At 43.7% G+C, this 12,460-nt stretch overlaps 1 protein-coding gene across 5 annotated transcripts in view; it reads right to left on the reverse strand.

Annotated features, from left to right (window-relative positions):
• The window catches only part of LOC125751771 (PHD finger protein 21A-like), a 44,105-nt gene that overhangs the window by 7,155 nt on the left and 24,490 nt on the right, over positions 1–12,460 (reverse strand). For 3 of the 5 annotated variants that reach the window (XM_049031036.1, XM_049031035.1, XM_049031032.1), the window contains exons 7-13: positions 9,840–9,998; positions 5,707–5,955; positions 4,539–4,628; positions 1,694–1,981; positions 956–1,063; positions 628–679; positions 400–479 (exon numbers count right to left, since the gene is read on the reverse strand). In XM_049031036.1, the coding sequence (XP_048886993.1) occupies positions 400–479; positions 628–679; positions 956–1,063; positions 1,694–1,981; positions 4,539–4,628; positions 5,707–5,955; positions 9,840–9,998 (1,026 nt within the window). The remainder of the gene's footprint in view (positions 1–399; positions 480–627; positions 680–955; positions 1,064–1,693; positions 1,982–4,538; positions 4,629–5,706; positions 5,956–9,839; positions 9,999–12,460) is intronic. The other 2 variants (XM_049031033.1, XM_049031034.1) reach the window with 2 other exon arrangements.

Here is a 12,460-nt window from a genome sequence, read left to right on the forward strand (position 1 = left end):
AACCAATGCACGTAATTTTGTATGCCTGAGAGCAACACGCACTGGACTGAGAGAGATCTTTGAAGTAGAATGTACAAAATGTTAATGTCCCCTTCAAGAAGGATAAAAGACATTAAATATGGAAGGCTGAAGTAAACAGTTGTCGTCACACTTATGCTACCGTGATTTCCACTTAATGCGCATTTTCCATAATGACCTGGTGACTGGAATTGAACTCGGTCACTGAATGAAGAGTGGTTGTACACTGAAAATATTACGCATTCCATTACAGTTCAATACAACCGTGGCCTCTCAGCATCAGATCTAAGACTGGGCAGTGTCGCGTTAGACACCAGCGGCACCAGTGCTATTTGGAGTCTTAAGCTAATATCTTGTCTTATGACTGGGAGCCGCGCCTACCTCTGGCTCAAAGACGGCTCCGCTGTACACGGGATTCGCTGTCGTTCTGCGTTTGCGTTCCTGTCTTCGGCTTTGAATCTCTGCAGAGGGACAAGAGGGAAATGGAAAAAATGTACAAAAACTCCCCCCACTCACACAGCAACAAGAGGAACATGAACATACTCTGTCTAAGCAGCATTAAACACCACCATGACTGAATATTATGGTGCTAGCAGGAGGTCTCCTCACCTTCTAGATGATCGTGTGTCACAAGGCCTAGAGCGTCCATGAAGGCCAATTTCTGCGTTACAGGAGAATAAAGACACTTAACACCAATCTCTATCACACACTGATGTCTAACTCAGCTGTCAGGTCAGATAAGCACACTTGTGCTGAATGTACCACCAGAAGTTACATGTCTTGCCCTTGATTTGAAACATGTGATTTATGGAGCTTTTAGTGGAGTCTTGCTTTGACCATTGAAAGACAAACATAATACTATGGCCGAATCACTACATGCAACAACGGAAGTCTACAATTCCCTATAGCACCATTAGATCATGAACGGAACACTTACCTCGGGGTTCTCCTCGCGCTTGGGTTTGACTGTGGGTGGTGGGGTGGGAGCGGGAGACGAAGAAGCCGCCGATGTTTTCTGCTCTGTCCCACCCTGAGAATTAACAGTCTGAAACGGTGCCAAGACAGACCACTCAACATGCAATCCTGAGCACTGAAGCTGGACCTGAGTCATCTCACTCATTCTGTTTTGATATTTTTAGCCAACAGCAGCATACACAATGCAGTATGTTAACATAGTTTTGTGACTGGTGCCCTAAAGCAGCGGTTCTCAAATTGGGGTTTGCCAAAGAATTTGGAGGGGTTGTCAGATGATTCCGTATCCAGACAAAGATTCAGAACCCTAACCCTAAACATTGATAAAGATATTATATGAAAAGCACTCCAGAGCATCTTAAAACGGTGTCTGAAAAGTCACAAATCCCCCATTTCCTAGATAACGGGGGGGGGGGGGGGGGATTATAACTTTATAACTTATTTCAAATGTAAGGATCTATTTATGGTGGAATAAATCCAAATTCAATATTGGGGGGGGGGGGGGGGGGGGGTACCCCCTGAGTTTCTGTATCTGGCCCCCAGATTAACCCAACCTTTCAGTTTCAACTCTCCAGTTGATCAAAAGTCTGCAGTAAATTTAAATGATCATGATCGATTTTGACGTAAAACTGTCAGCATGTCCTCTGTAGTGGTGGTGTGAAAGGCTCCACTCCTTAGTCACACATTCCCGCCCCCCCCCCACCTTGGCATCGCCGCAGGGGCCACTTGGCTGCGCGACCAGGGGAGCTGGCAGGTGGGCGGCGGTCGGAGTGGTGAGCACGATGCTGGTCAGCTGGCCGGCGGGCAGTGTCTTGGCGATGGCACCGCACGGCTGCCCGTTGACGATGCGCACCTGGTGGATGGGACCCGCGGCGGCCGCCACCTTGGTGGTCAACATGACTGGCCGCTGCAGCAGAGGGGGCGCTGCCACCATCGGGGGTGGAGCCGGAGCAATGGGCACATTGTTCGGGGCGACTGGCTTAGGCCGGACCTGGTTGAGTAAGAGGAAGAGGAGGCGGAGAAGAGGAAGGTCAGAACTACCTTGAGGCAAGCTCTTCACACCCAACCTCTCAGAAGGCTCTGAACACTATAGGGTATAACGTCCTGGAAGCTTCCTCTAGTACAGATCAGAAGAGATCTTCATTTGCTTTAGCTCCACATGAACCAACCAGGTTTCTATGCTGAAGCCCTCGTATGAGCTGGCTGCCAATGAAACTGCTTCAAAGACATTCGCCCAGCACCTTCCTCCCCCCACCCCCCCCCCCCCCCCCCCTTGTCTGTATAGAGCTTTACCACCAGATGATGATGGACATTTTGGCTAAACAACGCCGACAGACGGTGCTTTAAACACGCTGTACGCCTGGCACACCGCACGGGGCGAGGAGCTAACAGCACAATGACAGGAACGGAAACTGGAGCAGAGAGGAAGCAGGTGGACAGAGGCTAAAACGCGACCGCAAGCGCACAATGAGACGGCATCAAGCTGAAGATCCCACAGCCACACACAAGCAACAACAGACAATACATGAGACTCCCTGTCTGGTTACATCTATGGGTTTTGCTTTCAGTTCCTCTTCACTGCTGAACAGTAAGACATGAGAAAACGCAGGCGTCCAACCCGGAGGAATTAGTGAGACCAAGTAGTTCAGAAAAAGAACTGATGACATTACAACACACACTCCTACCTTAACACATTTCATTATCATGCTTCCTCTTCTATCCTTTAAATCTGTTCATACAATTTCACTCTTATTTACAGGTGCCTAAAATTTTAGGGGTGAATATATTCAGGAGGACAGAAGCTTCCCGGACCAAACTGCAACGTTACATATATCACGTCAGTTTGGTTGCTCAGAGACAGGAGAGAACAATTTTGTGCAAATTTGATGACAATTCTCTGGAGTACAGCAGACACGGTTGACTACAGCTCTATTAGCAGCTCAAGGTAAATTTAAATAAATCTGAGAAATTACTCTCATTTGCCCTGGGTAATAAATGCCACATCAGGACAATTGCACATTAAAAATTATTTTGTGGGACATCTACAATAAATTCTGTTTAATTAAAATGACTTAAGAGGTAAAGAGGGCACCAAGCTGATATGGGCAAATATTTTTATTAAAAATTTTTGCTATAAGCATGGATTCTTAAATGACTTAGCAGAAATTGCGAAAGCTACTATTTTACTATTATAGCTGTGAATTTACAGCAGGGGCATCCGATAAGACCCAGGAATAGCCAGGGAATGTGTAGCCTGTCGTGACACACTGCGGTCACGCCACTGCACTGGATCCCGTTCTGACAGAGCTCCATCTGGTTCCAGCAAGCAAAAACTGGATCGGGACCAGACTGGAAAACCCAAACTTATGAATCTGTCTTGCAGAAACACCTGCAGCCATCAGTATCTCAAAGTTCATTTAGTAAAACTGGACAGCAGACTCATCAGCAAACAAGATAAAGCCCACTAAGGCTAAAACCTTAAAAAGGAAGTGAGTGCATTTCATCATTAAATTGTTCCATTAAAGGATGTTTAATAAACCTACCTAAATTCCTAAATTATTTTCACAGAAACAGATTCAAGCAAAAATACCCAAATTTCTGGACAACACTGCACTGGCCAAAAGTCTAAGTCACGTATCTGTTTGTTTGCTTCTTTTTTTATTTGCACTGAGGGTTTTTTAACCCTCACTTTCCAGTACAAATACATCAAATTGCTGTCTTGCTCTAAGCTCCCCCCAGTGGTATAAAAAATAAGTGTATTAGCTACCATACATACACACAGGTTTGTTATTATATGTTTGTGGGGACTCTCCATTCATTTCTATGTGGGAAAACTCTAATCCCAACATGACGACTCTACCCCCCACCCAGTCCTAACCTTAACCATAAGGAACCAAACAAAAACACAGAACTTTTTGCATTTTTGTTTTTTTGATTGCTTTCCCACAATGTCAAAATAACAGGTTTTTATCACATTGTGGGGACATTGGTCTCCTCATGTAACACACACACACACACAAAGACAAACACACAGACAGACACACGTACAAAATTACGAAATCTAACCCTGGTGGTCAGTGGCTCTCTAGTGTTTATACATGACAGCTCAGCATTCATACAACAGCACATTACTTACTACCTTTGATTACTCGTTTACATTTAATACATTTTTTCTTCCCTTTTGAAAACCTACAGGGCTCTCTGTGCTCCATTTCTTCCAGAACATTATGCAGAATTAGAATTTTCTCTCCTCTTTCTCGAGTTTTCCGAGCTAGATAAGCAAAAAGGTCATTTTCTAACACTTTTCTAACAAGCAGAGGGATTTTACCCCATTCATTTCCCCTTTTAAGGTGCACATGTAAATCAAAACATCCTGCATTTTATGGACATTTAAATATTTTGCGTGAAACATAGCAGTAGGGCCAGGAAAGACTCCAAAGGCTCCAATCTCTCTCTGCACAGGGAAACGGCGCCCTCTAGAGACAGAGTGTGCTTTACCCTTCCCGGTTGCGACATAAGGGAAGAAAGGGGTATCCAAGGAGACGAACCTGCGGCTGACAGTTGGGTCGAGGCGTCAGTCGGGGAGGAGGGATAAACTGAGGAACTTTGATAGGCTGGGCGGTGGAGGTGGCCTGTACCTGTGGTGAAACCACTATTCATAAAAGAGCAGAGACTGAACCAAAGCCGTTATGCCGTTTTTAACAGCAGAGAGTGAATCGAACCCGTCATGCTGTTCCATACCATTAGAGCCCAACCGACCCATCATTATAAATACAGGGCCTTCTTGGCATAAGTGGCACTGCTGTGTAAAAGAATTAAGCCGCTACTCTACTGATAAGGTCAATAATCAGCATCCATTGCTGACAATTCCACCTCAGTTTCTGATCGTTTCCTGCCATTTTCATCAAGATATCCTAGTAATCAGCGGGTACAATGTAAAAGGGAATAATTCACATAGAGCCTTTCTCTGCTTTTTCTTGTAAATGTGTTACCGGTACACAATGGTGGCTGTTCTTAGTGTGTGGTCTACATTAAATTGTAGAAATATTAATCTACAGGCTAACAACTACAAGCATATTGGGTTGAGTGAATGTACACAGTACCTGAACAGTGGCTTATATGAACGTCACATTATTGAATGATGTGCTGCGTTTCTGACGTTTCATGTAACTGACTAGTGTAACAATTAGGTAAAAATGCTACAAATATCACATACCAGAGCAGCTATATGTCACATTTATGAGATACAATAAAACACTTTGCTTATTCCAGTGATGACCAGCAAATGTTCAGTGTTAACTTATTCCTTATAATAAATTAACACTGCCTTATGGCTTTTCAATAAAGTAGTTGTTTCAATAAAAGAAATTTCTAATAGCATTTGTTGTTTTTTTCTTTTTCACATTAATAATAACAAAAATAATAAAGAATCATGATCGGTGGAGCTCTACGCGCCAAACCATTCTATACCATGTGCAACATGACAGACATTAAAATCATAACAGAAAAATACAAGCTAAAATCTTTTCATGCAACACCACTGTGCTTAACTGCCATCCAAAGATTTCAGATGTGCTTACGAATCTCGTCTCCTCAGATTCATGCAAATAACTCTGCGGAACATGATTACGCCCCCCCCTATGGTTACAACTAAGGTGATCCGACAGGTAACACATGCATGATAAGGATGAATTGTGGCATTGGGGCGGGACTTACTACAACAGCATTCTTGGAAACTAGCCGCACACCCTCTGCACTCTGATTGGTCAGCTTGTTGGGTGTCTGAAGGTTGACGGGCGCATTCTGTGCCTCGGAATTCACTGCACTTGAGATGCTGCTGATGGCAGAGACCATGGCAACTGTGGGCCGTTGTGTCACAATGGAAGCAGGGCTTGCTGGGGCAGCAGCTTTCAGCACCAGAGGTAGAGTCTTCGTGGCAATGACAGGGGTAACCGTCAAAGTTTTCTGCAAAGGGACAGACACAGGCTGGATTCAGGATATACCACAGAAAACAACAACTGAGCCTATGCATTAGGATCATTCATCATAATCAATATAATGCTGATGAAATCAGACTAACAAAAGCTCTTTTGAACATAGCAAACGTCCAGGAACTTTGTTGACGCTGTTTGGACACCAACGATTTCCAAAATGTGCCACACTGCCAGAACCACAGAACTACAGAACCACAGAACCACAGAACCCACCATGTGAAAGAGAGAGAGAGAGAAAAAAATGCACCCAACTATTCCCACAGAAATCTGTCATTTGTAGAAACCACCAGGAATAACATTTAATTTGATTTGTGAAATTATGAAAGCGCAGGAAAATCTGTGCAGTTAATTACATGCATACATCTTCAAGGGAGACCATTAACACGGAATCCCCATGCTTCATTAAAAGAAATCCTACAGAGATAGCCAACTGCTAAATTGCATTCATATGCTGTACTCGGTGCCGAAGTAGTTTAACTCTGCTAGTCCAAGTGTGCAACCACATTAATATACTTTTACCTTTGCAACGTCTCACTCATTGCTGCTGACCTCACAGCTCCCCCTTCATTAATTATAGGGGCAGCAAAGAGACCATCTTGTAATGACTTGCACATCTGAATCAAAACTCTACTTTCAACAAACAGGGTTTTATTCTGTCTGCCATAACAGTAAGAAAAATGCATATTAAAAAACAGAACAGAAATGTCTAGCTAGATACTGCCTGTTTGCAAAAAGACCCGCTTAAGGTAAGTCTGGAATTTTTTTCAGTGCAGTATGTGGACTACGCAGAAAAAGTTGCTTACAGCTCCTCAAATAAATTTTAATAAATAAAGTCAAAGCAGGACAGGAAAAGAGACTAAGCCACTGTAAAAGAATACAACTGGATTGGTTTTGTTTTTCTGTGTTTTAGAAGAACAGATGATATTTATTACAAGTGCTGACAACTCGCAGCCCTCTCCCTGACCACATGATGACTGAGCCGCAGATGCTGTCTTCCATCATTAAGACATTTTTATATGCTTTTGCCCGAACAATAAATGCAGTTACACATTTTATGGACACAATTTTCAAGCAGCACCACTCAATCGCATTCATTGAAATGGGCCAGTTCTTCCCCAACCTGTGAGTTCTCTGTCGAACAAGAGAGAACTCCCCCCCCCCCCCAAAGATATTTTATGGTAAACTTACATATACAAAAGTGTTACCCTTTATGTAGTATAGTAACTAAATTAAGACCAATTCGTTAAAAAATTCAGTGCGACTTTGATGCTTGCTATTTTTTTTTTTTTTTTTTAAATAGGCGATTGTGTTCCAGGCTATACAACTCAACTGTCTGTATATTTCTATAGCAGTATTTCTGAATCCGGTCCTCAGGGCCTACAGCAGTCCACATTTTTGCTCCCTCCGAGCTCCCAGCAAAAATGTGGACTGTCTGGTAGGGAGCTGGGAGGAAACAAAAACACGGACCGACTGCTGGTCCCCGGGGACTGGACTGGGAAACACTGATCTACAGTCACAGATGAAGTATTATTCTTCCTTGAATCTACCTACTGGCAGTGAGCCTGCTACAGATTTTGTACATTTGTCAGTGGCAGTGCACTGTTAAAGGTAATGAAACAAAAAGCTAGAACCCTAAGTCATTCCCTAGAAAATCTGTCAGCGAGTCGCCAGTGTCGCTGTACTCCAGTCAATCCCAGTGCTTTGGAAAACAGCATATAAACAAAAAGAACTTAAACACAAATTGCCGCTAAGGTGGTAGGTGCTGGATGGCTGCTCCCTCCACAGCCTATTGTTCAGACGCAGCGTGCAATCCCAGCTAATCAGGCTTGTCCTTTTCAATAGGAACATTCAAAATGTCAGGCTCCTGATGGGAATCACAATGAGAGCAGAAACCATGAAACCTCACGCACAAAAGGATGGGACGACGGCCCACGGCATCTATAACAGAGAGAGAGGGAAAGTGTAGCCTGAACTAACTGCTTGGAAAACCTGGGACCTTTGCCGGATGTGTGCTGAAGTCTCATGTTTCCAGGTTATTCCACTGTTCTCTAAAAACACTCAAACTCGTTGGTATTTTTCACATAAAATCCATTATATGAAGCAGATGTGCATAACAATGCATAAATTACAATCAGGAACAAACAGAATAATGCTGTCTTCTATCATTAGTGCGACTGACTGTGACTCTATACTCAACTGGCTGGTTGAAGCAAAATCTTGGTTTGGACTTGTACTCACTGGACCTGAAATCTCCGCCTCTAGTATATACAGTCGCTTCTGAAAAATAGCCATTGGTCTGATACAGGATCAGAGAATAATGAGAATGAGAAGAATTCCTTGAATGGGAACGTTTCAAAGAGAAACTGTAACCAAATATAGCGGGTTAGCTTTGGTCATCGCTCAACACGCGCCGAAAAGACAGCAGATGTGACAAATGGCGCCACTTTGCCGACCAAAGTGCGAGCAGACAGCCGCTAAAAACATTCAGCTGAATGTTCGCTGAGCTGGGCTGTTTCACGCAGCAGCCGCCTTCTGTATCCCACACTGAATCAAGGAAGCAGGCTTCTGTGCGAGAGCCTGGCAGCCTCAGAAGCCTTATGAAGTAGAGAGAGACCCTTCAGATCTCGCCGGGGTGTGTGCGCACACGGCCGCCGCTGGCCCACTTGAGAGAGGCCGCTTTCAAATGCAGGTTGAGCCCATGCCAGGCTGCTGCTTTCTTGATGAAACGCCGTTCCTCTGTTTAGTGGCACCGCCGGGGAAACCCTGGCAGGGGCCCCGGTGGGGAGCTGGCTGGACCCCGGCCCAAACGCGTCCCCGGCTGTCAGACATGGCGCCTCAGACCCGTTCTCAGCCGAGACGGTGTTCCAGCCTGCTCTCAGTGATGGTGGCCCAACATCATGGGTACGGCCTATGATCTGCAGACTCAGAACTAACCGGACCCACACCGGTAACCAACTCGCAGACTTTGGATTAGACTAATTAAGATTATAACAGTAAGATATCCCGCTGTCTGTAATGATTAGCATGCCGAGGGCGAATTGGCAGCCAGTCCACCTTGGACTCCCTGAGTTTTTGGGTCCTCTCCTCAGTGTCCTTCCTTCCTTTTTCTTACTTTTGCTTTCTCTCTCTTTTCCTTTCCTTCTCTCTCTCACACACTCCCTCTCTCTCTTTCTTTGGGACAGCACCTGAAAAACGTGTGACAACCTGGATCCAGCTAGTGTAACAATTAGTTATTAGCCAGTCACCCGCATTTAGTGGCTCTGTCTATATTCGTAAACAGTTACCCTGTGAACCAGAAGCTATTTACCCGGACTAACAAAGTAATACTAATAAGGAAAAGCAGCTTATCAGGATGTAGCATGAACACGGGAGATGAAACTGAGCACAGAGGGAAGCAAAATTTTGTGACCATTGTATTAAAACAGGGAAGGATGCGACATCAACGTACATCAGAATGGGAGAGGCAGTGAAGCATGACGTCACAAAGTGGGTCAGAATTAGACGGCAGGGGGTGAGATGATGCAGTAAAGCTGTCATATAACTAGCCGAGGAGGGTGACACTGAAACAGCACAATGCCATGGGCATCACAACATGGACGGGAAAGGATACAAAGCAGGGCTATAACATCATGACATAGGATGACACAAGGCAGTGATGTACGTAAAACATTAGCCGCATGTCACTATAAGCTGCTACACACACTGGTTCATACATTGACAGATAAGTACAAGGTGTGTTTTACAAAAGAGCTGTGTCTGACATCCATCCATCCATCCATCCATCCATCCATCCATCCATCCGCCGGACAAGGATGGTGCCTCAGAGGACCCGGTCCATACAGCGAGGTCTCCTACCTGCTGAGCACTGAGGTTGGCTGCCGGCAGGGACAGCGGGGCCTGGCTCACCGGAAGCGCCGACACCTTGCCGTCCAGCTGCAGCACATGCTTGCCGCCCACCGCCGCTGGCTGCTCCTGCTTCAGGAGGTCTTTCCTCAGCTGCTCCACCACCTTTTTCTATGGGGGGGAGGGGACAAGAAAAAAATAAAAATCTCAGTGCTAGAGAACAAACGCCTTATTTGGCATTTGTACAAGCATGAATACAAGTCCCCCCCCCACACATATGTCCACCTTTCTTTCAAAGGCATACACAGGTATAGAGAGGTGAGGGCAAAGGCTGGGCTCTGAGTGCAGGGTCAGCTGTCCATCCAGTACCCCAGAAACATGCTGCAGGTAGCCAAGGACCCCACTAAAGGGCCCATCAAAGATGTTGTATGTTGGAGGTGAGAATGAGATTCGAACCTTTCCTACATTACATGCAACTTAAAGGTGTAAGATGCAAACTGCAGATACTACACTGATCAAGTACATATGGATTTTCTATAATTCCAGGGGCCGGTTGCACACAACCCCTTAGGTTTCTCCCTTAAGTGTGACACTTACGGTTTCATTTCTCCTTAGCTAAGGGTGTTGCACTTTTCAGTCCCTGAAAAGGTTTCCTTAGTTAAGGAAAAACCTTAAGAAATTTACTGCATTGAACGACATTTTGCAGCAGTAAAGTTGTCGTTTTCACCTAAACTTTTGCTTGCTTGCACTCATGCCTGCTCATGATACTTTTTAATCACTTAGTGAAATATACGTTTCGTCAAATAAAAAGCTGGATTTCGCCCCCACTGATGAGAATGTGGATTGTTCCCCCTGGTGGACAAGCATCGGTGGTAATGTGTAAGATACGCAGACGTACTGGTGATGGAAAAATGAGCAGATGGAATTATTGTTGTATCTCAGTTACATTAAATGCATTTTTGCACGTGTCTCCATGTTACTGGATGGGAAGATTTGTTCCATAACTGATGTACTTCTGTCTAATATTGCCTGTGCCCAGGGTGAAACTCGCCAGAGCTTAATGGCAGGATAACGTTACATTGTTTTTTTTATCCTGTGAAGCTGAAAGATCGATCTGCTAGCTAGACTTAATACGAAATTATAAACATGTTGCAGGCTGTATAAATAAAATCATAAATTGACTGTCGGTCAAGTCAAATAAATTACTCATTAATTGTTTCCACTGGGTGTTCTGTCGTGGAACATTCATCTCAGGATGTGTTCATTTGCTTCATTTATCGCCATAAACTTGGCCATGTTGTGGTTAAGATACAGTCAGAGGTACCTTAAGTTTACTTTGGTTCTTAAGGTCTTTTGCACAACTGTTAAGGGATCTTTAAGGGATTCCTTAAGTATATGACCAAGATAAGGGGGAAAACCTAAATACTTAAATGAACATCTTAAAAAACCCTTAAGGGTGTTTTATGCAGCCGAATTTGTTTTAAGAAACCCTCATCTCAGACTTTAAGGAAAATCTTAACTTAAGGTGTTTTGAGCAACGTTTAATTGGTTAAAACATATCCAGTATCATTTATTGTGGAATAATACATTTCAACCTGGTAGCTTCCAACATATCTCATATAAAGTAAATATCTAGAAAATTCTATATAGTTGACACATTTGGCAGCAAGGAACAGAAAGGGCAAAGAAAGTCGGGTTCGAACCATAAGTGCAAACAGAACTGCCAGTGTGGCGTTCCCACCCCAATTACCGAAATGCGTTACATGCACTCTCACACGTCACATATGAAAGGGCCGATGCTATGATGGCACACACCGCTGTGAGAACACGGGCCATCATGGACCAGGAGGCATGTAAATATTCGATGGTGACGACATCATGGAAGCCACACACGGCCGACTGGAACACGCATTTCACAACATCCGGGATGAGGTTTGTATAACACGTAGGGCAGCGAAGACCTTTCACGCAGGAAGATCCCTGTACACTTGTCAGACAAGTTGCACTGGATGATATAGCAGCAAAAAATGAATGTCCAGATCTAGCAACAGTCAAGGCAAATCCCACACGTGTCAGCACTGAAACACAGGCAGAGGCAACTGCGAAACCCTGCTGTGAAGCACAGCAGCTGACCGGCGGCGACATGCAGACATGGTGCGAGGAAGAGAAATAAAACTGGACAGTGTGATTAGCATTAAACATGATGAGAAAGGGCTTTTTAAATGCCAAACTGCATCACAAGCAGTACTCACAAATCAACTCCGCATCTGACATTTTGTTGGTTTATAATAAAGGCAATTTATTATCTCCAGGTTTAAATGTATGCAGTTGTCACAAGCTTTGTTTATATATATATATATATATATATATATATATATATATATATATATATATATATATATATATATATATATATATATATATATATATATATATATATATATATATATATATATATATATTGCTCTTGATAAAGGTAAGAAAATGGCATAAACCAGCCAAGTTTTTATTCTGCTTTGTTTGATGTTCGTTCGCTTTTCGTTTGGTGTTTGTTCGCTCTTTTTTTTTATTTTACACAAAACTTACCAATAAAGTGCAGCAAGCTTCTAAAAATAACACACACCAAAATAATT

This window comes from Brienomyrus brachyistius, chromosome 11, assembly GCF_023856365.1.
Source record: "Brienomyrus brachyistius isolate T26 chromosome 11, BBRACH_0.4, whole genome shotgun sequence".
In the NCBI taxonomy this organism is placed as follows: Eukaryota; Metazoa; Chordata; class Actinopteri; order Osteoglossiformes; family Mormyridae; genus Brienomyrus; species Brienomyrus brachyistius.